At 50.0% G+C, this 22,428-nt stretch overlaps 1 protein-coding gene across 1 annotated transcript in view; it reads right to left on the bottom strand.

The window, feature by feature from the left end:
* IL1RL2 (interleukin 1 receptor like 2) overlaps positions 1-19,348 on the bottom strand; it is a 46,589-nt gene extending 27,241 nt beyond the window's left edge. The window contains exons 1-6 of the mRNA XM_084900508.1: positions 19,241-19,348; positions 16,609-16,673; positions 15,671-15,902; positions 13,446-13,635; positions 8,673-8,832; positions 3,224-3,298 (exon numbers count right to left, since the gene is read on the bottom strand). Coding sequence (XP_084756634.1) covers positions 3,224-3,298; positions 8,673-8,832; positions 13,446-13,635; positions 15,671-15,902; positions 16,609-16,669 — 718 coding nt within the window. The 5' untranslated portion in view covers positions 16,670-16,673; positions 19,241-19,348. The remainder of the gene's footprint in view (positions 1-3,223; positions 3,299-8,672; positions 8,833-13,445; positions 13,636-15,670; positions 15,903-16,608; positions 16,674-19,240) is intronic.
* Positions 19,349-22,428: the final 3,080 nt, after the last annotated feature.

The raw sequence follows: 22,428 nt of genomic DNA, 5'->3' as shown, positions 1-22,428 counted from the left end.
CGAAGGTGGAAGGCGGTGGCCAGAGTGAAGGCCTGGTCCAGGGTGCCAGAGGGAAGCCGGTGCCAGCAGCCAGAGGAAGGAAGGCCTATTCTTGCATGAATCTTTGTGTATCGGGCCTCTAGTAACTTTATAATATACTTCAATATATTTCTTCTCTTTGATTATTTCTTTGCTGACTCTTGCCAGCATTTTTTGACATGACTTTTAGAAAAGCTTTGTCAAGTTTCAGGAAATTCAGTGGCATTTAGTTGGTGAGATATTAAAAGCATACATTAATCTGGGAGAAATAACTATTTCTGATACTGAGTGTCCCATTTGGAAACATGCAAAGGAATCACTGGGACTTGTCTTTTTTAACGTCCTTGCATAAAATGTTGCAATTTTTTTTATGTAGGCAGGTTTTCCAAATTTCCTGTTCTTTTTATTTCTTAATAATTTGCTATTTTTATTGCAATTTTGAATGCCATTTCTCTAATTACATAATATACAATTATTTCAGGTATAAAAAAAAGTTCTATTAGATTTGAAAGTTTATATTATATTGGAATTCCTTACAGAATAATTGTGAGTGATCATAGTTTTTTAAGAGAATTTTTTTATAATTTCCAAGTAGATAACCATAGGTCATTTAAAATAATTATATGTTTACCCCTTCCTCTTTCACAGCAGTTTACATATCTTTTCTCTTTAGTGTCTAAACACAATGGCTAGAATTTCCAAAGACAAGAAATTAATCAGAAGAGTCAATAACAGATACTCATATTTTCTGGGTGTTTACAAAATCCACTGGTGAAGTTACATGGCAATATGTAGACAAACATCCTCTGTTATGAGCTTTACTATTTCCTTGAAAGTTTACAAGATATTAAAAGTTTATTAAAATATATATGTAGGTCCAAAGCCTTTTAAAAGATTTTATCTCCTTTCCACTGTTGCTTGATAAGCTTTCTCATTTCTTTTACATTTGAGTTTCTCTACCTTTGGTAGGTTACATTTACTGGAGATTCTCTATCTTCTCTTTTTATCTCCCCCACCCCACCCCACCCCACCACAAGCCCTTCTATCCCAGAACCAACCCTGAAACTTATCTAATAAAAGAGCGATATGCAAATTCACCATCACTCCAAGACACAAGATGGCCACCACAAGATGGCCTGCAGGGGAGGGAAGTTGGAAGAGACCAGGCCAGCAGGAGAGGGCAGTTGGGACGAACCCAGGCCTTCAGGGGAGGACAGTTGGGGAGGATCCAGGCCTTCAGGGGAGGAGGGCAGTGGGGGCAAATAGGCCTGTAGGAGAGGACAGTCAGACTGTCAGGGGAGGGATGTTAGGGGTGACCAGGATAGCAGGGGAGGGAAATTAAGGGCAATTGTGCCAGCTGGGGAGCAGTTTGGAATTGATCAGGCTGGCAAGGGAGTGGTTAGGGGCAATCAGGCAAAGGCAGGTGAGCGGTTGGGAGCCAGCAGTCCTGGATTGTGAGAGGGATGTCCAATCGCCAATTTAGGCCCTATCCCAGTGGGATTGGGCCTAAATGGGCTGTTGGACATTCCTCAAGGGGTCCCAGATTGGAGAGGGTGCAGGCTGGCCTGAGGGACACCCCCTCCCCCATTCACAAATTTCATGCACCAGGCCTCTAATCTTTTAATAAAGTCATTATCTTTTTACTTTTACCTTTGTTATTTTCTGCCATGGGTTATTTTGTTGCCTCTTTTTATAAAGTTAAGTGATTAGTTAATGCATTTTTTATTATTTTTGCACTTACTATTGATGATGATATTTATATCTTGTTTAGATTCAGTGTTGGTTGCATTCCATGAAACTTGACATGTTTTCACTGCCATTATTTTCTAAGTAATCTGCAACTATGACTGTGAGTCAAATCTAACCAGCAAAGCAAATAAATAAAAGATAAGAGTTGTTGATTTTCTCTTCTGGGACTCTGAGTTTTTCATAATTTGTATTAGTGTGATTTATTTAATACACTATTCTTATCATGTTACTATAATTTTTCAGATCCTGATTTGACTAACAAATTAGTCACATCCAGAGTATATTAAAATCTCCCGCTATAATTGAAATAATTGTATTGTCTTATCATATTGCTTTTGTATATCCAAGAGTTTTATCTTCAAATATTCTGATGCACTGTTATTTGGAACATAACGTTTTTGGGGTGGAGGAAGGGGATAATTATAATTTTATTAGTATCAAATGATTTAATTTGTCATTTAATTTTTTGCATTGAAAGGCATTTATCAGATTAAAAGATTCATATTGCCATCCTGATTTCTTTGTGTTAAGTAATACAAGGCATATGAATATATATTTAATCTTCTAGATCATGTATTTTAGAACTATGCCTTTTAAAAATAGCAGGTAACCAGATTTTAATATTTGATTCAACCTCAGCATTTATCTTTTAATAATAATTTATTTAATTTACTTTTTTCTTCAGAAAGTACTCAACTAGTATTTTATTAGTAATTACTTTTACATTTTCAAAAATTATTTGAGCTCCTTTTTCTTCACTTAGATCATAAACTGAGGCAATGTTTACTGTGTCTTTCCTAAGTAAAATAAGGATAACAAGATAACTCTTTCTAGTCCTATAAAATAATTTCCAGTCCGAGATTATATCATTCAGAATTCTTGACCAACGTTGTATTAGTAATTTTATCACCTCTTTCAGGAACTATATTTACATTTTCATTGCCTTTGCATAAGCAGATTTACAATAATGATTCAGACCAGTGATTTCCAATCTTTTTTGACTCATGGCACACATAAACTAATTACTAAAATTTGTAACACACCAAAAAATATATTTTTTGCCAATCTGACAAAATAATAGGTGTAATTTTGATTTGTTCACCCTGGATGGCTGTTGTTGTGTTGGCTGTTGTTAGTTTTAAATTTGACAGCCTAGGGGAAGGGGTCAGTGCCTCTGACTACACAGCAGATAGTGCAGGCTGTCAGATGCCTGAGGTCAGTGGGTTGAAATTCACTCCCTAGACAGCCGTGCTCACTACCAGGCCTTTGTCCCACCACGGCCCAGGACTCAGCTCCCTGGGTTTGTTGTTCCGTGCCTCTCCCACGGAGCTCAGGTACCTCCACGCTGGAAAACGGGATGTGTATGGAATTTTCTTCATCCTTGAAATTCAAGAAATTCACTAGGCTGTGGATTTCTGCCCTTAGTGATTTCAATGGCTTTCATAACTTTACTCACCAAGTTGTGCTTCAATTGTATTGTTTATTGGATATGTTATTTTAGGGAATCTTCCTGCATATCCAACAATTTCTGCTAAGAAACCATACATGAAATTGCATTAGGATCACATACAATACATTCCCAATTACTTTAATTATAAATTGCATATTAGCCTTTTATTACATAGTTTACTAAAGTGATAATAGCATTAAATGCATATTAGCCTTTTATTATATAGGATACTAAAGGCCCTATGTATATAATAGCATTAAAAAACTTGCAGACCCTCAAAAAATATTTGCCAAGAAAAATCAGAACTCATGGTGTGACAAAGTGTCACTCTATAAATGCATATTTTTAAACCAAAAGTAATTGAATTGCTAAGGAAAAAAACCTAAAAACTGGCCTACCAAGAGTTTGCTTTGCATTATTTTGTCTAATAAAGATGAAATATGCTAATTGACCCTCACATCCTCACAAAGATGACAGTGCCTACAGCCAATAAGGAGGGAATATGGTAACTGACTGCCACACCCTTAAAGATGGCAGCACCCACAGCCACAAGACGGCAGTGCACAGTCTCCCCAGTCCTGCTAGGGCAGCAGGCACGTAGCAGAGCCAGGTAGTCTGGCCATGCTGAGTGCCTGCCTCCAGAGTCCCTTAGTCCCCTCAATCCCCCAGCCTCCCAGGGCTGACCTCAGGTGCAGGCAAGCCCCAAATAGTGGCTTCCCAGCTGCCCAGGGCTGCCTGAAGCTCAGGTAACCAAGGCCAGCCAAGGCTTGTGCTGCTAGTAGTGGCAACAGCAGAGGTGTGATGGGGGAATGTCACATTCCCCTGATTTCCAGGCCTCCTCCTGCCCCTGAGGGCTCCTGGACTGTGAGAGGGGGCACGCCAAACTGAGGGACCCCCCCCTCCAGTGCATAAATTTTCATGCACAGGGCCTTTAGTATCCTATGTAATAAAAGGCTAATATGCAAATTTCCCTCTCAACTGGGAGTTTGACCTGGGGGTGGTGCCAACCGGCCAACCTCCCACATCCCCTTCCCCAAACCAGCCCGGCCTGATTGGTCCTGATCAGGGCAGGCTGGCCAGACCCCACCCATCCACAAAATCATGCATCGGGCCTCTAGTATTTACTTATTTGGTGTAAATATAAACTGAAAAGATCTATATATATAAAACTCTAATATGAAATGGGCTGAACAGTGGAACAACCAAACAGCTGAACAACTGGTCACTGTGACATGCGTTAACCACCAAGGGGCATGCATGGAACATGACGGGTTTTGGCAGTGGCGGGAGGGTGGAGCAGGTGAGCAGGAGCACAAGACCAAGCAGGGCACTGGTCTCTACCATCCGGGAAAGCTTCTGGAATTTCTGAAAATTCTTTACGCCCATGTGCCCCGGTCCTGCCCTGCACTGCCATCTGCTGCAGGTGCTGGTCCCACTCGCACCCACTGCCGGTGCCTGACACTGGTCCTGATCACTTGGCACTGTCAGCACGTGTGAGTGCCGGCTGCTGGCCTCAATTGTCCCTGAGGGCTTTTCCACCTCCCCCTACTCCTGAGAGACAATTGGGGCAGTACCGCCACTCACACCTGCTGATGGCACTGGCCCCACTCGTACCCCCTGCTGGAGCTGGCCCCAATCTCTCCACTCTGTTAGCAGATGCGAGCAGGGCCTGTGCCATCAGTGCATGGGAGCAGCGGCAGTGGCAGGGGTGGGGCTGACAGCAGATGGGACTGGGGGCCATGGTGGGAGGGAACAGGCAGGGCACAGAGGATGAGCCGACATCCGTCCTTGTGCCCACTGCAACCTCACGGCCCACAGTACCTTTCAAGTTGCACAAATTTGTGCACTGATCTCCTAGTTATGTAATAAAAATCTCTGGTACTCTAAATTACCCTAAAACATTGGCTAATATTAAAGCTCTGGCCTAGGTCCTAGATAGAAAGAATGACCCTAATGTTTGGTCTTTAGTCCCATTCCTCCATCCCCTAACCCTGCTTTTCATGTCCTCTCTGTCTTTCCCTCCTGTTTTTCTTTAGCTCTTTCATTCCTGCACCCCACTTTATAATTGCTTAGCTTATATGACATGGACCCCCTCACACTCTCGTCTTTCTGTACTTCTTCCCTTCCACATTTGTCCACCAAAATTTAACTCTCTATTCTTCCTATCCATTTGGTGGGATGTGGAAAGTTATAAAAAAGTTATTAAAAAACTAAAAAAAATGCAAAACATGCATCCTTTAAGATGGCAATAATATTTGCACCTTCTAAAACTATTCAAATTCAGTACATCCCAAACAAAAGTCATCACCAGATAGATAATGTGCTGCCTTCCACAAGAACCACACACATCTAAAATCTGAAAGTCATTCTAGGCAAGAGCTTTTCCTTTACCTTCTTCAAGTGACCAGTCACCCAGTCAAACTAATTTTACCTCCTAACACTTCTCAGTCAGTGACTACTTATTCCTAGACCCTCTATTTCTTCTCTCTGCTCTCTCCCTGGGCACGCTCATCATCCAGGTCTTCAATTACCCTCTCAAGGCCAGTGACCTTGTAAGCTGTAATGTCTCCTGTTCTTTCTCTAAGAGCCAGATCAACATAGGCCACAGCCTACTCAATGTCTCCACTGAGCATCTCAGAAGCACCAAGTACTCACTTTATCCGTGTATTCATGTTATCCACAAGTTATCCATATACGCACTTTACCCATGTACTCACTTTATCCATGACCAAATTCATGATCACCCATTTTCAATTCCTCACCCATTTTCCTCTAAAGTTACCTTATTTCATTGAATAATATCATCATTCAATTACTTGCGTATGCCCAAAAGCCTAGCTTCCTTGATCTTGCCACATCCCTCACTTTGCCTCCAATCCAACACTAAGACCTGTGGATTTTACCTCCTAAAATGCCTCTAATCCATCTCATCACATCCCTCCATCTTCAGGGCCATCATGCTGCCTGTACCTACTTGACCTCTCACTTGCATTTCTTCACCTGCCAACTAACCGCCGCTCCTGTTTCTATAGGATCACCCGTGCCCAGCAGCCCCAGTGAGCTTTCAGCAATGTGAGTCCCATCAGCTAGCCTGCTCTCAACCTCTCTGCCATTGCTCTTAGGATAAATCCATGCTCCCTGCTTTAGAGTGCCTATTCCCATTGAATCTTGGCTCCTGACTATTTTTCCAACTTTATAACCCACCATGATTTCCCTCACTCACCACACCTCCAGCCAACCTGTCTGCTCTCTACCCTTCAGACACGCCATTGTCTGTTTGTTATAGGGCCTTCACTTGGCTGCACCCTCAGTCTCAAAAAAGCTCGCCCAAGCTTTCCTTGACTTTTCAGTAGGTCCTTGTCTGTTTGATCTATCTTCCTTTCCTTTGTTGCATTCATTGCCTTGGTTATCATCATCAGGACACTGTCTGGTAAATGTCTCCCTCCCACCTGCTCAGGCTTCAAAGCCCTATCAGAGCAGTGGTCCTGGCTGTTTTTCTCACCATCATGTTCTCGCTATTTAGCACAGGACCTGGCCTTGTTAGGCACTGAGTGAAGACTCACTGAGTGGCTGCCTGAGAAGCCCTACCACTTCCATCCAATCCAGATGGTCAACGCTCTTCTGGGCATGGGAGAAGCATCCTAAATGGTCCAGGCCTCCAGACCCTGTTCACCTCCTGCCAAACCATCTCAAACGTCCACCATCACAAACACAGCCTTGTCACTCTGTACTTGCACCTGACTCAGGGCTCTTCAGAGGCAACATGATACATCCTGCTTGTAACGATCCCCTTGACCTTGTCCATTGGACTCTATGGCCTCCTCACCTGTACGTACATTTGCTCTAACACGATTAGTTTTACATCCAACATCATCTACAATGGCAGACACTGTATGTTTTGCCTTATACTCTCTCTGCTCCTCCTCACTCTTCTTTATTTTCACAAACCCTACTCATCCTTCACAGTTCAGCTCAGATGACGTTTCCTTTCTGAAGCCTTCCTGGCCATTTACTTGCCCCCATGGGGCAACCTCTGAGTCTCTTCCTGCTACCTCAGACACTGTCTTTAACTCTGTCCTCACTGTAGAATGTGAAATGCTCTCTAGCTCAGCTACCACTCGGCTGAGAGCTTCTCAACAGAAAAAACAAAGTGTAGTTTTTAAAATTTTTTGTTTATCAAATTTTAACAGTTTGGGGTATACAATAGATCAAAAATAAATGTTTACTTCAATTACATAAAATTAGACTCTTAGACTCAGTGACCTCTGACTTATTCTTCAGATGCCTTTGAAATTTTGCCTTTCAAAGAGTTCTCTCTGCTACAGATAAAACTAAAGTATAGGAGCAGTCAATCATTCAGTTCAGACATAGATCTTTGTCTGACGTGGGCCAGGCACTGGGTTCAATGTTAGGGCTTCAACTGTGACCAACACAAAGTGCCTACTTCCAGAGTTGTATCACTTACATAAAACCCAAAGCAAAAAATCATAACAATGAATGCAATTAATTTTCATAATGAAGGGACTCCAGGTGGGAAGCGGGAAGCCACTCCAGCTGGACACACCTCCACAGACAGCCACACCATCAAGAAATCCAGCGTCCCCAGGACATGAGGGCTGACAGAAATCAGGGACAAGCATGAAGAGACAAGGCAAAGACATACACAGACATGTGCTATATGGGATTGTTCGCCTCCAGTTTGCATAATGTTATTAACCAATGTTACCCAATAAATTTAATATTAAAATAAAGATGTATTAGCCTTCAGTTTTTCTCATTTAGCCGAGTAAATGTAGAAAACAACTCTTTCCTGGGAAAAAGCCCAGGCAGCGAGCAGAAACCCCTGCTGAGTGTTAGAGGGACCCGCTGCCCGGCCCTACGGCCTGGGTTCAGGCCTGTGGCCACCACTGACCGCTGTGTAAGGGCAGGAGGCCCTTCTCCTCCTGAGCCTCTGCAAACTTAATGGCTCAAGTGACATTGCTAGTTAGGATTTCTTCTCCTGCTAAGATTCGGCTTTAAAATGTTCTGGGCATGTGTTTAAGAAATCCAGAACTCTGGGCTGGGAACTAAGACCCCATGGGCATGAGGCATCTGGAACCAATTCCAGAGACCATGGCTGGCATGGCCACCGAAAGAGTCACACAGTGAGGGCCCAGGGGAACAGAGTACTTTTCACAATGTCCACCACGCACTGCATCCCCATTCTGGCCAGGCATCCCAGGAGCTATCTAATACAGGATGTGTGTGTGTTTCCATTACAGTAGACCAAGGGTTTTGAGTATTCTGTTTTCTCAGATGAGGAAACTAAACTGTTCCTGCCTCGTTCTTTCTACCCTGATTCTAACAGTGACATGTGAGAGCCCGCTAACCTTCAGGAGGATCAACCCCTCGTCTCAAAGGGAGAGCACCGTCTCCCACGGAGCTGGGGGCTCAGGCAGGCCATGAGCGTACTTACTGACATTCACAGCAATTCTCCGGGACACGGTGAACTGCCTCCCTTCATGTGTCAGGTTGGCTTTGCAGGCATAGCTCCCCCTGTCTTCTGCCGAGACATTGTTCACTAACAGGCTTTTCCCCCAATTTTCAAACCGCTTTTCTTTAATCTCTTTACAGTCCTAAATATAAAAAAAAGAAAATTCAACTCAAAGAGCATTTGGGGATCAGTTCCATTCCCAGTTGGCAGCATTCTCTGAATTGTGGGAGATACAAGAAACTGTGTGGCCCCTAGACGTTAGGTAGTTTACAACCTACTAAAGACTGTAACCCTCTCCAGGAAGAGCTGAAAGAGCGTTCAGCAGGCTGAAATGGTGTTACAAACACCCAGCCTAATGGGGGTCTGCGGACAGGCCTCTCAGGCTGCAGGAGGACTCCGTGGGGGAACACAGGCTGGGCCATAATGCATGCAGTGGGAGGATGTGGACAGGCAGAGTCCTCACCCTCAGGGCGTTCTCTCCCAATGGGCGCCACGCCCCTTGGCCAAGGACTGCTTCTCTGTGTCACAGGCCCTGTTGTACCTGCACTCACCAACGGCTGGCCTTTACAGAGGTCAAAATAACTCCTTACCAACATCCTATTTGGACCATAGTCAATGTGTGCTGACCAGGTTTAGGAATGATTGACAGCTAACCTGGGGTCCCCCCGAGTTAGCTGTCAATCATTCTGTGAACACAGCTCAGCAGCCACTCGCCCAGAAGCATTTCCTCAGAAGTCCTGTGACTGACTTCGTGCTGTAATGAAACTATTCCCATATATATATATATATATATATATATATATATATATATATATTATTGATTTTGTACAGAGAGGAAGGGAGAGAAATAGAGAGTTAGAAACATCGATGAGAGAGAGTCATCGATCAGCTGCCTCTTGCACACCCCCTACTGGGGATATGCCCACAACCAAGGTACATGCCCTTGACCAGAATCGAACCCGGGACCCTCCAGTCCCCAAGTCGACGCTCTATCCATTGAGCCAAACCGGTCTCGGCAACTACTCCTTTTGTTTGACTGTCTGCCTTCTGGTGAACTGTAACTGCTGGGCAGCGAGGGCTCTCTCTCTTCAGGACATCTCCAGTGCCTGGCACAACACTGGGCAGATATAAGCTCTAAATATTTTCATAATGTATCCCATTTTACAGATGAAAACACTGTGGCCCAAGGGGACCCACAGCAAAAACAGCCGTAACTGAGGTCGCTGGGTCTGCACAGGTTGACACTGGAGAACGGTCCCTGCTTCTTATATTCCCTGCCTCCCTGCCTCCTCCTGTCTTCCCAGGCATAGTGGCTATTTTGAATGAAATCTGTCTGGGTCTCCCTCGTACATGGCCTGGCTCGGCAGCAGAGAAGAGGCCATGCATCCAACTTTAAAAGTCCCACAGGTTAAAGGTGGTGCGCACGTAGGCCAATCACACGCTCTGGACTGTCTCCGTGTTTTACAGAAATTGACATGCGTTGATTATAGCACTGCCAAATGCTAACCATCGCCCGCTCCTCTAAGTCTGATCACACGGGAGTGGGAGGGAATAGGTTTTCCCTCAGACTAGTGGCCGTGGGGGTTGGAAAGCTTGAAATCATGTGGTCCAAACTCTCATTTATTCTCTAAGGGAGAAATCCAGGTGCAATGTGTCTGCATCTTGACACTGGGGTAGCGGCAGAGTTAATGCTAAAAATCTGCCTCTCAAATGTCACTGCTTTCATGTCTATGATGTCAGCAGGTGCAGCCAGGCCAGAGTCCTCAGGGAGGCCCCTGCCCAGTCACACCAGTGCCAGGAGGAGCTGCGAGGCAGCGGCGGTGGCCAGAGGCCTGAGGAGCAGAGTCCAGGACCCACAAGAGGGAAGTGGACACTGGTTCCTGAGAAGTTGGGCTGGGCTCAGAAGTGGGTGAGCCACACTCCAAAACCTACGGCCACCAAAGTTACTTCTGCATCTCTTCCTAAGGAACTGAAAGAAGAAGGCAAGGCGGGAAGTGCATTGTAGACGTGAATAACAGAATTACCAAACCAACTGCAGTGCTCTCATTCTTGTGAATAAGCCTGAGGCATTTACAAACATGGAATTAGAAGGCAGTCTCACCAAATTCCAAACTATTTACAACATATAGAGTAGATTCTCTGCCACAGTGCAAGTAAGCAGAAAAGTAACTTTTCAAAAATCCACTACATTGCCCTGGCTGTTGTGCTAAGTGGGTAGAGCATCACACAACCAAGGGTCATGGGTTCGACTCCCAGTCAAGGGCACAAACCTGGGTTGTAGGTTCACTCCCTGCCCCTACTTGGGGGGTGTGAAAGGCAACCAATCAATGTGGCTCTCTCACTCTGATGTTTCTATCTCCCCTCCCTCCCTTCCTTTCACTCAGAAAAAGCAATGGAAAAACATATCCTTAGGTGAGGATTAACAGTACTAAAATCCACTATATTTGCAAATTAGGCAATTCTTAAAAATAATACAGAGTTCAAAGAAGAAATCATTAGAAATTAGAAAATACTTTCAACTGAATAAGAATATACTATATATCAAAAGTGTAGAAAGCAGCTAAAATTAGTTTAGAGAAAAGTGACTTTAAATGCATATAGTAGAAAAGAAGAAAGGCTTATAATTACCTAGACGCCCAACACATAAATTCCCTGCAAGAGGCTCAGCCCTTGCAGCCTAGTTAGCCCTCTCAGCGCTGGCTTCTACTGGATGGTCATCCTGCTATTCAGTCTAATTAGTATATTAGCCTTTTATTATATAGGATCATCCAAAAATCCATCTCATAAAGTTATTAAAATACCAACAAATTAAAACCCAAGAAAACAGGGGAGGGGGAAGGTGGCTAAAAGACAGCAGAAATTAATGAAACAGAGTTAACAAAGTTAGGGCTTTGAAAAAACTATTCATGTTGAAAAACCCTTGGCAGGAATCATCAACAAAACAAAACAACAGAGAGAGAGAGAGAGAGAGAGAGAGAGAGAGAGAGAGAGAGAGAGAGAGAGGAGAGAGAGAGAGGAGATATGACACCAGATATGAAAAAAGACATCACCTCAAATCCTACAAATATTAAAAAGGTAATAAGAGTATATTTTGAACAATTTTAGCTCAATAATTTAAAAATTATAAAAATAAAATGAAAATTTCTAAGCAAGCACGATGTGCTAATTTGCTATAAGAACAGGTAAGGCATCTGAGTGGTTCTATAATTAAGGACACTGAATTCTATAATTTAAAACCTTCCCTCAAAGGAAGTCCCAGTCTTACATAACTTTACTATAAACACTTAAAGCATATAGCATAAAAATAAAATCAATCTTAAACATTCCAGAAGAAAGTAAAGATTACTTCCCAAGTTATTTTCCAAGGTCAGCATATCCTTCATACCAAAATTTGACAAGGACAAAGCAGACAACAAAAATTACAAACAACTACTTCATGATTTAGATGAAAAAATTTTAACTAATCAGGCAAGCCAATAAGACAACACCAATTTAGATTATTCCAGTAATGCAACATTGGTATAACATTCACAAATCAGTTCCTGTTATTCAGTACAGAACAGAGTAAAAAGAAAAAAATCCTTCCTAATAACAAGGGAATATGCTAATTGACCCTCACACTGTCACAAATATGGTGGTGCCCACAGCCAATGAGGAGGGAATATGCTAATTGGCTGCCCCACCCTCAAAGATGGCAGTGCCCAAGCCACAAGTTGGCAGTGCTCAGTCCCCTCAGCACTGTGCACCTGCCTCCAGAGTACCCAGTCCCCTCAGCCCCCCAGCTGCCCAGGGCTGCCAGAGGCTCAGGTAACAGGAGCAGGCTTGTGCTTCCAGCAGTGGCAGCAGCAGTGGCGTGATGGGGTGTCACCTCCTGCCTCTGAGGGCTCCCGGATTGTTTGAGGGGGCAGGCCAGGTTGAGGGCTCCCCATCCAGGGCTCCCCATTTCTATGCACCGGGCCTCTAGTATCTAATAATTAGGAAAGGCAGATAAAATTTAACATCCATTCATAATATGATTTCAAGCAAACTAGAACTTCCTTGATCTGGTAAAGGGCATTTAACTCCAAAATAAACATCACACTTAATAGGACTAATAAGAGTAGCCACTTGTTGGGGGAGGGGCATGGGCCCAGGACACACAGATCAGAGTGGGAAGGAGACTTCAGGGGGTGGTGCTGTGTGATTATTGCAGCATGAGAGGGCCATTCAAACAAATGGACTAATTAGTCTGTTAGAAAAGAGAAATAGCCAAGGATGGTCTGGAAAGTAAGGATGGTGGGGGGAGGGGGGAGGTGGAAGATACAAATAATAAAATATTACAAAGCTATAATAACCATAAATTTAAACATAAATAATTAGCAGATAAGATTGGCAATAGCAATTAGCTAACAAATCTGTCTGAGATACACAATCTTTTTACTAATTGCCTTAAAATTGAAAAAACTAGTGGGTTTTATTTTTTTAAAATATATTTTTATTGATTTTTTACAGAGAGGAAGGGAGAGAGACAGAGAGCTAGAAACGTCGATGAGAGAGAAACATCGACCAGCTGCCTCCCACACACCCCCTACAGGGGATGTGCCCGCAACCAATGTACATGCCCTTGACCAGAATCGAACCTGGGACCCTTCAGTCCGCAGACCGACGCTCTACCACTGAGTCAAACCGGTTTTGGCACTAGTGGGTTTTAAAGAAAAGAAGAGAGAGTATTAATAGGAAAATCCTTTTTTTTTTTTTTTTTTTTTTTTTTTTTACCTTATACCACTTTACTGAGTTCAAGACACAACTCTTCGGGAAGTTCAGATGGCACGAGAGGCTGTCATCTCTCCCAACATGCAGGATCTGCTCGTGCCCATCTGGTAAGATCCTCTGACTGTTTCTGCCACACCCGTATTTTCCAAACACAGTGAGGTTTACATGTACTTGGTGACACACGTCTGTATCACTGTAAGAGATAACAGAGTGGAGCCTCATGAAACAATCACAGAGCCAATGATGCTGGTCATCTCCTAACGCGAGCTGATCCCCGAGAGGCATAGTGCGAACCTGCCTGCAGCGGGACCAGCACAGCGCCCGGCCACTGCACCCAGGAAGTGCCGGCACATGGGAACTGGGAGCACTGCAGCCACTGCACCCAGGAAGTGCCGGCTCATGGGAACTGGGAGCACCCAGCCCGGTGACCAGCGCGGACGTGGCCGGCGGGAGGACACAGCGCCGCTGAATGTGGCCTCCGAGGACACGGCCCGGCACAGTGTTCCAACCTGGAGGCTCGTGGAGAGAGAACCCAGATTAGGGATTTCATATGAAACAGGTTCCTGTGCTGCTTCTAACGGTCGGCGTCGTGAGGAAGCCTGCGGACTGCTCCAGGGACGGGAGCGCGGGCCGCGGGCCGGCCGCTCCTGCCAGAGCCCCGGAGGAGCGCACTGCTCCGCGGAGGACGGCACCGCGGCCTGCGGAGGGCGGGTGTAAAACACTGTTACAGTAAAACGTCCCAATGTGTGCTCTGTGTGCGATTAGCAAGAACATGTTTCTGTTTTCAGAAAACACACACTGAAATAGTGAAGGGTCAGGGGTCATATGCCTACAGCTCACATGGTTTGGGAATAATGAGTTAGAAAACTTGCCATGTGTGATGCACAAATATACCGGGAGAGAATAATTAGGTAAATGTGGCAAAACATCAAATAATGGGAAATACAGTTAAAGGGTAAGTGAGAGTTCTTTATACTAGTCTTGCAAATTTTATGTGAATTTGAAAGTATTTCAAATACACAGTTTACTAAATATGTATCATGTCTATATACGTATATGTTAAAATTTTGTGAAAATTCTTGTTAATTTTCTATTACAGACAATATGTTTCCTTTCTCTGAAAGATGATTTTCCCCATTTCCCGGCCCCCAGGTTTAGACACTGTAAGTGCAGTCTGGATTTCAGGGTGAATCTGTGTGACACACAGTCACCCTTCTAGTTAGTGCACCACCGTGAGCAGTCAGGGAGAGCAAAGCTCCCTCCTGCAGGATGGCGATGGCGCGGGCAGTGGAGCCGCGGAAAGGGGCCAGTACTCGGGCTCCCGCCACTTCTGCTTCTGCACCGCCACGTGGTTTTGTCCCGTAGGTCCGTCTGAGGTATGAAAATGAGGAATCGTATGATCGGAGCTGGACACAGAAAGGGACCGGCAGATACCACAGAAACAGAATGAGAGCGAATGCAGCTTCCTTCCGGAGGCGCCTGCTTCCCACGATCCCAGCTCACTTCCCTTCAGCCCTCCCAGGGCCTCGGCCCACTCTGCAGATAAGAGAGCCCAGCCTCAGGGTCCCCGCAGGCATTCAGCTCCTGCACGTGCATGTCAGTAAAGGCAGAACTGGGTCCAAGGTGTGCTTTATGTAGGTCACGCACACACACGCACTGATGTTCACGTTTCCTCGGAAAACTGGAAAATAGATGAGCTGAATAGATGCCGCCTTCAGTGAGGCATGCTTCCGGCTCTCCGCAGGCCCACCCGCTCAGCTCTCCCGCCAGAGCTGTCATCCGTCCACACAGGGCTAGGTCCAGCTCAGCGCACACTGGGCCCGGAACACGCGTGGTGCTTGCCACTGCTCCATTTCCGTAGCAGGCGCCTTACAGAGCGGTGCGCAGAGGAGGCTGGCTCCCCGCTGGACGGCAGCCTGTGGCTGGGCGCGCGGAGGAAGAGGGCAGCGACAGTAACACTGGGAGGCACCAGCTTTGGAAGTCGGTCTGGCTGTGGCATCATTTCCACGGGAAAGCTGTATTTCACATTCTAACAACTGATTTACAAGTCTTCTCTCTTTAAAATGTCTTCATTGGAAGTTGTCTTACAACTATAAAACTACGTTTTATTCTTCTCACTGAGTTTTTAAGTTGTTAAGAATTTACTAAGGATTTTCCTGAGAGAATTATAGACATGTAATTATGACTTGTGAGGGAGAGTGTGCTAGTGCTCATTAAGGGGGACTTACTTTATAAGGCACCGGTAGGTCCCCGAGTCCCCCCAGGCCACGGGGAGGAACAGGATCCAGCTCTGCTCCTGGTGGACCCGGGCCTGCCGGTCGGTGGAGATGGGGGCCTTGCTCGGGTGTCTGTACCACGTGGCGCGCGCTGCGGCGGTCAGCAGAGGGGATGTGCAGTTAATGGCAAAAGGCTGCTTTTCCGGCTGTGCCTCGATCAGCGTGCGGATGTCCTGGCATTCGTCTAGGGAGAGGAAGGGAAGCAATTGGGAGAACTTGCCGTCATTCATTACTAGTTTAACAAACGTGTCAATGCCAGGCCAATTGCATTTGAGAGCTTTCTCAGTGTGGGAATGTCCCCAAATAGTGTGCTGATGTGAAAGCAGAATGCCACATCCTCTGTGTATCCATGGGACTGAATCCCTGCTCCTCCCCACCTTCAGCCTCCGGAAGGAACCGCTCTTTCCCGACCTCCGACCTCCGAAGGCCTTCTTCTGCCCCTCCCTCGGAGGACCCTTCCTGCTCCCAGCGCTCCTGTCCTGCTTTCTCTCACCAGCTGTTTGTTTAAAGGCCTGCTCGCTTTAAAGTTCCTTTCCGCCAAACTGCTTAGTTTGCATTTGCCTTGGGTCCCACAGCGGCCCTGTCCCCATAACACAGGCAGCACTGCGCCCATCTGGCCTTTGAACCCAAGTCTGGACTTGCAACTTTGCCGAACGCTCCTCCTCTCCAAGTCACCTGGAAGCTCTAGGGGCCTCTGGGCCGAGCATCCCACTCCACAGACCCGGCCTGTCCCCTGGGGAAGGTGAGCTGCCCAGCTCAGAGCACCCCGCCCCCCGCACCTCCCCTGCCCCCATACTCACACACAGACACACACACACACACACACACACACACACACACACACAGGGACATATGTGAGGGGGCCGGAGGCCCAGGCAAAGCCAGCATACCTGCGTGGAGCAGCAGCGGGAGGGCCGCGCTCAGGCACAGCAGCAGGGACGGCGCCCCCATCGAGCTGCGGGGAGAGGGGTGTCAGGGGCCGGCTCCGGCGACCTCTGAGCCCGGGAGATCCCAATCAGCCACTGGCCTTCCCTTCCTCCTGGGGTGCCCTCCACCCGTGGCCCCGGGTGCCCTCCCTGCCCCTTCCTGTCCTTGGGGCCGACCTTCAGGATCCGGTGGAGGATCGTGGGCCCACGGGGCGGGCGCTGAGGGAGGGGGCGCTGAGGGGGCGGGCGCTGAGGGGGCGGGCGCTGAGGGGGCGGGCGCTGAGGGAGGGGGCGCTGAGGGAGGGGGCGCTGAGGGGGCGGGCGCTGAGGGGGCGGGCGCTGAGGGGGCGGGCGCTGAGGGGGCGGGCGCTGAGGGAGGGGGCGCTGAGGGAGGGGGCGCTGAGGGGGCGGGCGCTGAGGGGGCGGGCGCTGAGGGGGCGGGCGCTGAGGGAGGGGGCGCTGAGGGGGCGGGCGCTGAGGGAGGGGGCGCTGAGGGGCGGGCGCTGAGGGGGCGGGCGCTGAGGGAGGGGGTGCAGTGGGGGCAGGAGCGCCATCGCTTCCTGGGAGGCGGCGGAACCCCCTTTCCCCGGCAGCGAGGTGGGATCAGCATCCTGGGGGGTCGCCCCCAAACACTTCAGCCCTGCGGGTCCTCTGTGCATGGGGTGAGTGCCTCTCGGCGCCTGAGGCCTCAGGTCCACCGGCCTGAACCCAGATCCCAGCCTGGCCCACCTGGGAGCAGGTGAGGGCCACCTGGGAGGCCAGTGAGGGCCAGTGAGGGCCAATGGGGGCCACCTGGGAGGCCAGTGAGGGCCAGTGAGGGCCACCTGGGAGGCCAGTGAGGGCCAGTGAGGGCCAGTGAGGGGCCAGTGAGGGCCAGTGAGGGCCACCTGGAAGGGGCCGCCGGGCGGGCAGGCAGATGTGGGTCCCAGGCTGGTGGGAAGATAACTGGGTCCGACCTTGGTCCTCAGGTCGCACACACTTCGCCACCTGGTTCCTGTACACCCACCTGGTTCCCCCCACCCACCTGGTTCCCCCACACCCACCTGGTTCCCCCCACCCACCTGGTCCCCCACACCCACCTGGTTCCCCCACACCCACCTGTTCCCCCCCCCCACACCCACCTGGGTCCCCCACACCCACCTGGTCCCCCCACACCCACCTGTTCCCCCCCCACACCCACCTGGGTCCCCCACACCCACCTGGTTCCCCCACACACACCCACCTGGTTCCCGCACACCCAACCTGGTTCCCCCACACCCACCTGGTCCCCCCACACCCACCTGGTCCCCCACACCCACCTGGTTCCCCCACACCCACCTGGTTCCCCCCACACCCCACCTGGTTCCCCCACACCCCACCTGGTTCCCCCCCACCCACCTGTTCCCCCCCACCCACCTGGTTCCCCCACACCCACCTGGTTCCCCCACACCCACCTGGGTCCCCCACACCCACCTGGTTCCCCCACACCCACCTGGTTCCCCCACACCCACCTTTCCCCCCACACCCACCTGGTCCCCCCACACCCACCTGGTTCCCCACACCCACCTTTCCCCCCACACCCACCTGGTTCCCCCCCCCACACCCACCTGGTTCCCCCACACCCACCCTGGTTCCCCCACACCCACCTGTTCCCCACACCCACCTGGGTCCCCCACACCCACCTGGTTCCCCCACACCCACCTGGTTCCCCCACACCCACCTGTTCCCCCACACCCACTTGGTCCCCCACACCCACCTGGTTCCCCCACACCCACCTTTCCCCCCACACCCACCTGGTTCCCCCCACACCCACCTGGTTCCCCCACACCCACCTGGTTCCCCCACACCCACCTGTTCCCCCCCACCCACCTGGGTCCCCCACACCCACCTGGTCCCCCACACCCACCTGTTCCCCCCCACCCACCTGGTCCCCCACACCCACCTGGTTCCCCCACACCCACCTGGTTCCCCACCCACCTGTTCCCCCACACCCACCTGTTCCCCCACACCCACCTGGTTCCCCCACACCCACCTGGTTCCCCCACACCCACCTGTGTCCTTCCCCCCACCCACCTGGTTCCCCCACACCACCTGTTCCCCCACACCACCTGGTTCCCCCACACCCACCCTGGTTCCCCCACACCCACCTGTTCCCCCCCACCCACCTGGTTCCCCCCCACCCCACTGTTCCCCCACACCCACCTGTTCCCCCACACCCCACCTGGTTCCCCCACACCCACCTGTTCCCCCCCACCCACCTGGTTCCCCCCCACCCACCTGTTCCCCCACACCCACCTGGTTCCCCCACACCCACCTGGTTCCCCCACACCCACCTGTTCCCCCCACACCCACCTGGTTCCCCCCACACCCACCTGGTTCCCCCACACCCACCTGGTTCCCCCACACCCACCTGGTTCCCCCACACCCACCTGTTCCCCCCACACCCACCTGTTCCCCCCCACCCACCTGGTTCCCCCACACCCACCTGGGGTCCCCCACACCCACCTGTTCCCCCACACCCACCTGGTTCCCCCACACCCACCTGGTTCCCCCACACCCACCTGTTCCCCCACACCCACCTGGTTCCCCCACACCCACCTGGTTCACACACACCCACCTGGGCGCCCCGAGGCTGTCAGGCGGCAGGTGGACAGGAGGCAGGGGCAGGGGCTGGGGTGCATGGAGAGGCTCCAGGCGGGATGGCGGCACCTCCAGGCCTGCTGCTCCCTCCCGCCTGGGCGCGCGGCGCGGGGAGGCGGCGGGCTCCTGGGCGCGGGGGGGGGGGGGGGGGGGGGGGGGGGGGGGCGGCGGGCTCCTGGGCGCACGGGGACGCGGCGGGCTCCTGGGCGCGGGGGGGGGGGGGGGCAGCGGGCTCCTGGGCGCGGGGCGGGGGGGGCAGGGGGGGGAGGGGTGGCGGGGGGGGGGCGGCGGGCTCCTGGGCGCGCAGGGCGGGCTCCTGGGCGCGCGGGGAGGCGGCCGGCGGGCGGGAGCGCCTGGTGCCGGAGCTGGAGCCGGGACCTGGAGGCGGGCAGGGGGCGAGGCCCCTGCCCCGGGGCCGGCTCAGCCGGAGCCGGGAGCGGGGCTGTGGCCCTGGCGCGGGGACACCGGGCTCTCCCTCCGGCGGACACTCAGCACACGCGGGCTGCGTCCTTCTCAGGACCCGCCGGCCTGTGGGGCTGCGCGCCCCCCCCCCCCACCCCGGGCACCCGGCACCGGGCGGACCCGGCAAGGACCTGGGGGTGGCTCCGCCCGCCCCCTCTGGGCACCTGCCGGAGACAGGCACTCAGGGTGCGCTCTCACCTTATGGTTCTTCCCCTCTCTCTGCGAAAAAGGAAAAACCAAGGAAAGCTTATTCTCAGGGGAGGATCAGAGCGAGAGGCCGCCCGGCGGAGGGAGGGGCAGGTGTGGGGGGGGATAAGAGGAGGTGAATGGGGGGAGGGAGAGGGGAAGGAGGGAGGGATATGGGGAGGAAGGGGACGGGGAGGAGGGAAAGAGGGGGAATGGGGGGAGGGAGAAGGGGAAGGGGGCTGGGGTGTGGCCAGTGGCTTGCAGAGGCCACGCGCTCGGGTTCCGAGGCCCCCCTGTGGGTGTGTCTGTCATTACTTGCTATATTAGAAATTAAGCAGCGAGTGTTTGAACATTACTTTATCCATTTTAAATAATAACAATAAAAAAGTACTATATGTGCATATCAGACATTTTATGAAAAATAACTATACTTTCCAAAGCCAACAAACTTACTGAGAAAAATGACACTGTGCTACAAACCACTGCATACCCATGTGCAATATTTGGAAGTCTCTTTGATGTCTAACCCAACAGAAGAAAGCAGGCTTCTATCTGCTTCCGCACCTAATTTCTTACGAGGGAACATGTCAGCCGCCCGCCGCCATGGAGGGAAGCAGCCCGGGACTGCGGGGCCTCACTCTGCCCCTCACAGCCTGCTGAGCCTTCCCTGGGCCCCTCACAGCCTGCTGAGCCTGCCCTGGGCCCCTCTCAGCCTGCTGAGCTTCCCTCTGCCCTCACAGCCTGCTGAGCCTGCCCTGGGCCCCTCACAGCCTGGTGAGCCTGCCCTCTGCCCTCACAGCCTGGGTGAGCCTCCTCCACAGACACACTGGGGCCAACGTCCACCCAAACCAAACCATCACAGAGGGCAAGCATGTGCACTACACCTGTTGTTATCAGCAGCGTCTTTTTATTTTGTCTTTTTCAGTTTCTGCTTTATGGAGAGACAAGCGTGTGCCCCATCTTGTTGCTGTGGTTTGAGGTGAGTATGTGCCAAGCCTAATCATACAGGTGCCCCAAGTGCGGGAGCTAAGAAGGCCATCCCAGCCCATCCGCCTCTCTCTCTCGTTGGATGTTTCTGACACTTTACTTTGCTAGTGAAGCCATGGACCTATGGCGTGGGGACTGTGACCTTTGCAATTGAAAAACCAAGGCCCAAGATTTCGGACAGGTTCTCAATCACCTTGGAGAAACCGGAGGAACCGGAGGAACCAGAGCATTGTTTGCAAGAGCAGGGAAGGAAGGAATTCAAACAGAATTCATTATGGAGGTCCTGGTGCAGAAGCTCCTAAATTGAATTCTTTATTTTTTCTCTCTAATTTTCACTTTTGATGTTTTTAAATGTGTATCATACAATATTTAAGAGCTAAATAACTCAAAACAGGGCATTCTTTATGTCAGCAAGACTCAGCAGCAGAAATAAAAATTAGCAGTTTTACTCTATGTACCTCTCCCACCCACTAATTGTGCTACCCTCAGCTTCGTAAAATGTGTGTGTGTGTGTGTGTGTGTGTGTTCCTTAAGCAATACAAAGTATCATTGTTCGTCTTTACACAACTCTGCTCTCACTGGTAACTTGCTTTCTCTCACTCAGCATTTCATTTGAGAGACCAAGCACTTGGAGGACGTAGCTCTCCTTCACTTGGAACATGTATGGATCCCACTGCATAGCCAGACCCCATTCACATAGCCTTCACCTTGGACATTTACGATGTTTCAAATGTATGTATTGCTCTTAAAAGTGGTGCTGCAGTGCAGGTTTCTGTAATGTTCAGTCTGGGTTTTCAGAGGTTGGCTGTGAGTGATCAGTGGTAGGTGTGTCTTCAATCATGTTAGAACATCCCTGATTTTCTCCACATCTGTGTCCTTTGGAAGATTAGGGTTCCTGCTTCATTTGCTTGCCAACATGTTTGTTCATGTCACACTGTTACCTGTGGCTAGTTTTGTCAGCCCAAGGATGTAAAAGCTGTCTTCTGATTTCATTTTGCATTCCACTATTGACTGCTCAGGTGGGACATCGTTGGCCACATGTGTGTTCTCCGTATGGAATTCTTCTCATGTGTTTGCCCTTTTGCCCGCTTGGTTTGTCTTCCTCTCATTAGTTTGTAGAAAACTCACTGACTTCTACCTGCGACGTCTCAGGGGGGTGCCTTCCCCGGGAAATGCAGACCGCCAACGCGCCGGCTGGCCCTCTTCCTTACAAGACAGAGTGAGGCACATTGATAGGTCCCCAATGAACCAGACCTCTGATCATCACCCTCTCCCAAGTCCTCCCCAATCATCCCCAGTCGCAAGGTTTTGAGATTGTAATTGCAATGCAAATATTCTTAAAAGCCTATGCTATTTCAGGAGGGGTGTTCCTGCTGTTAGTCAGCGATGGGCAATGACTCCTTTTGTTATTGCTTTTTTGAGCAACTTTCTCTGCAGTATTTGATCTTCAAGCCAGGATACATGATCAGAAGAGCAGCGGGGCAATTATTTATATTAGCGACGGGATGTATATTTTATACCTAGTACCTT

Source organism: Pipistrellus hanaki (assembly GCF_964339955.1).
Source record: "Pipistrellus hanaki genome assembly, chromosome: 12".
In the NCBI taxonomy this organism is placed as follows: domain Eukaryota; kingdom Metazoa; phylum Chordata; class Mammalia; order Chiroptera; family Vespertilionidae; genus Pipistrellus; species Pipistrellus hanaki.
Note: the sequence above shows the minus strand (reverse complement) of the source record. Positions and strands in the feature narration are given on the sequence as shown.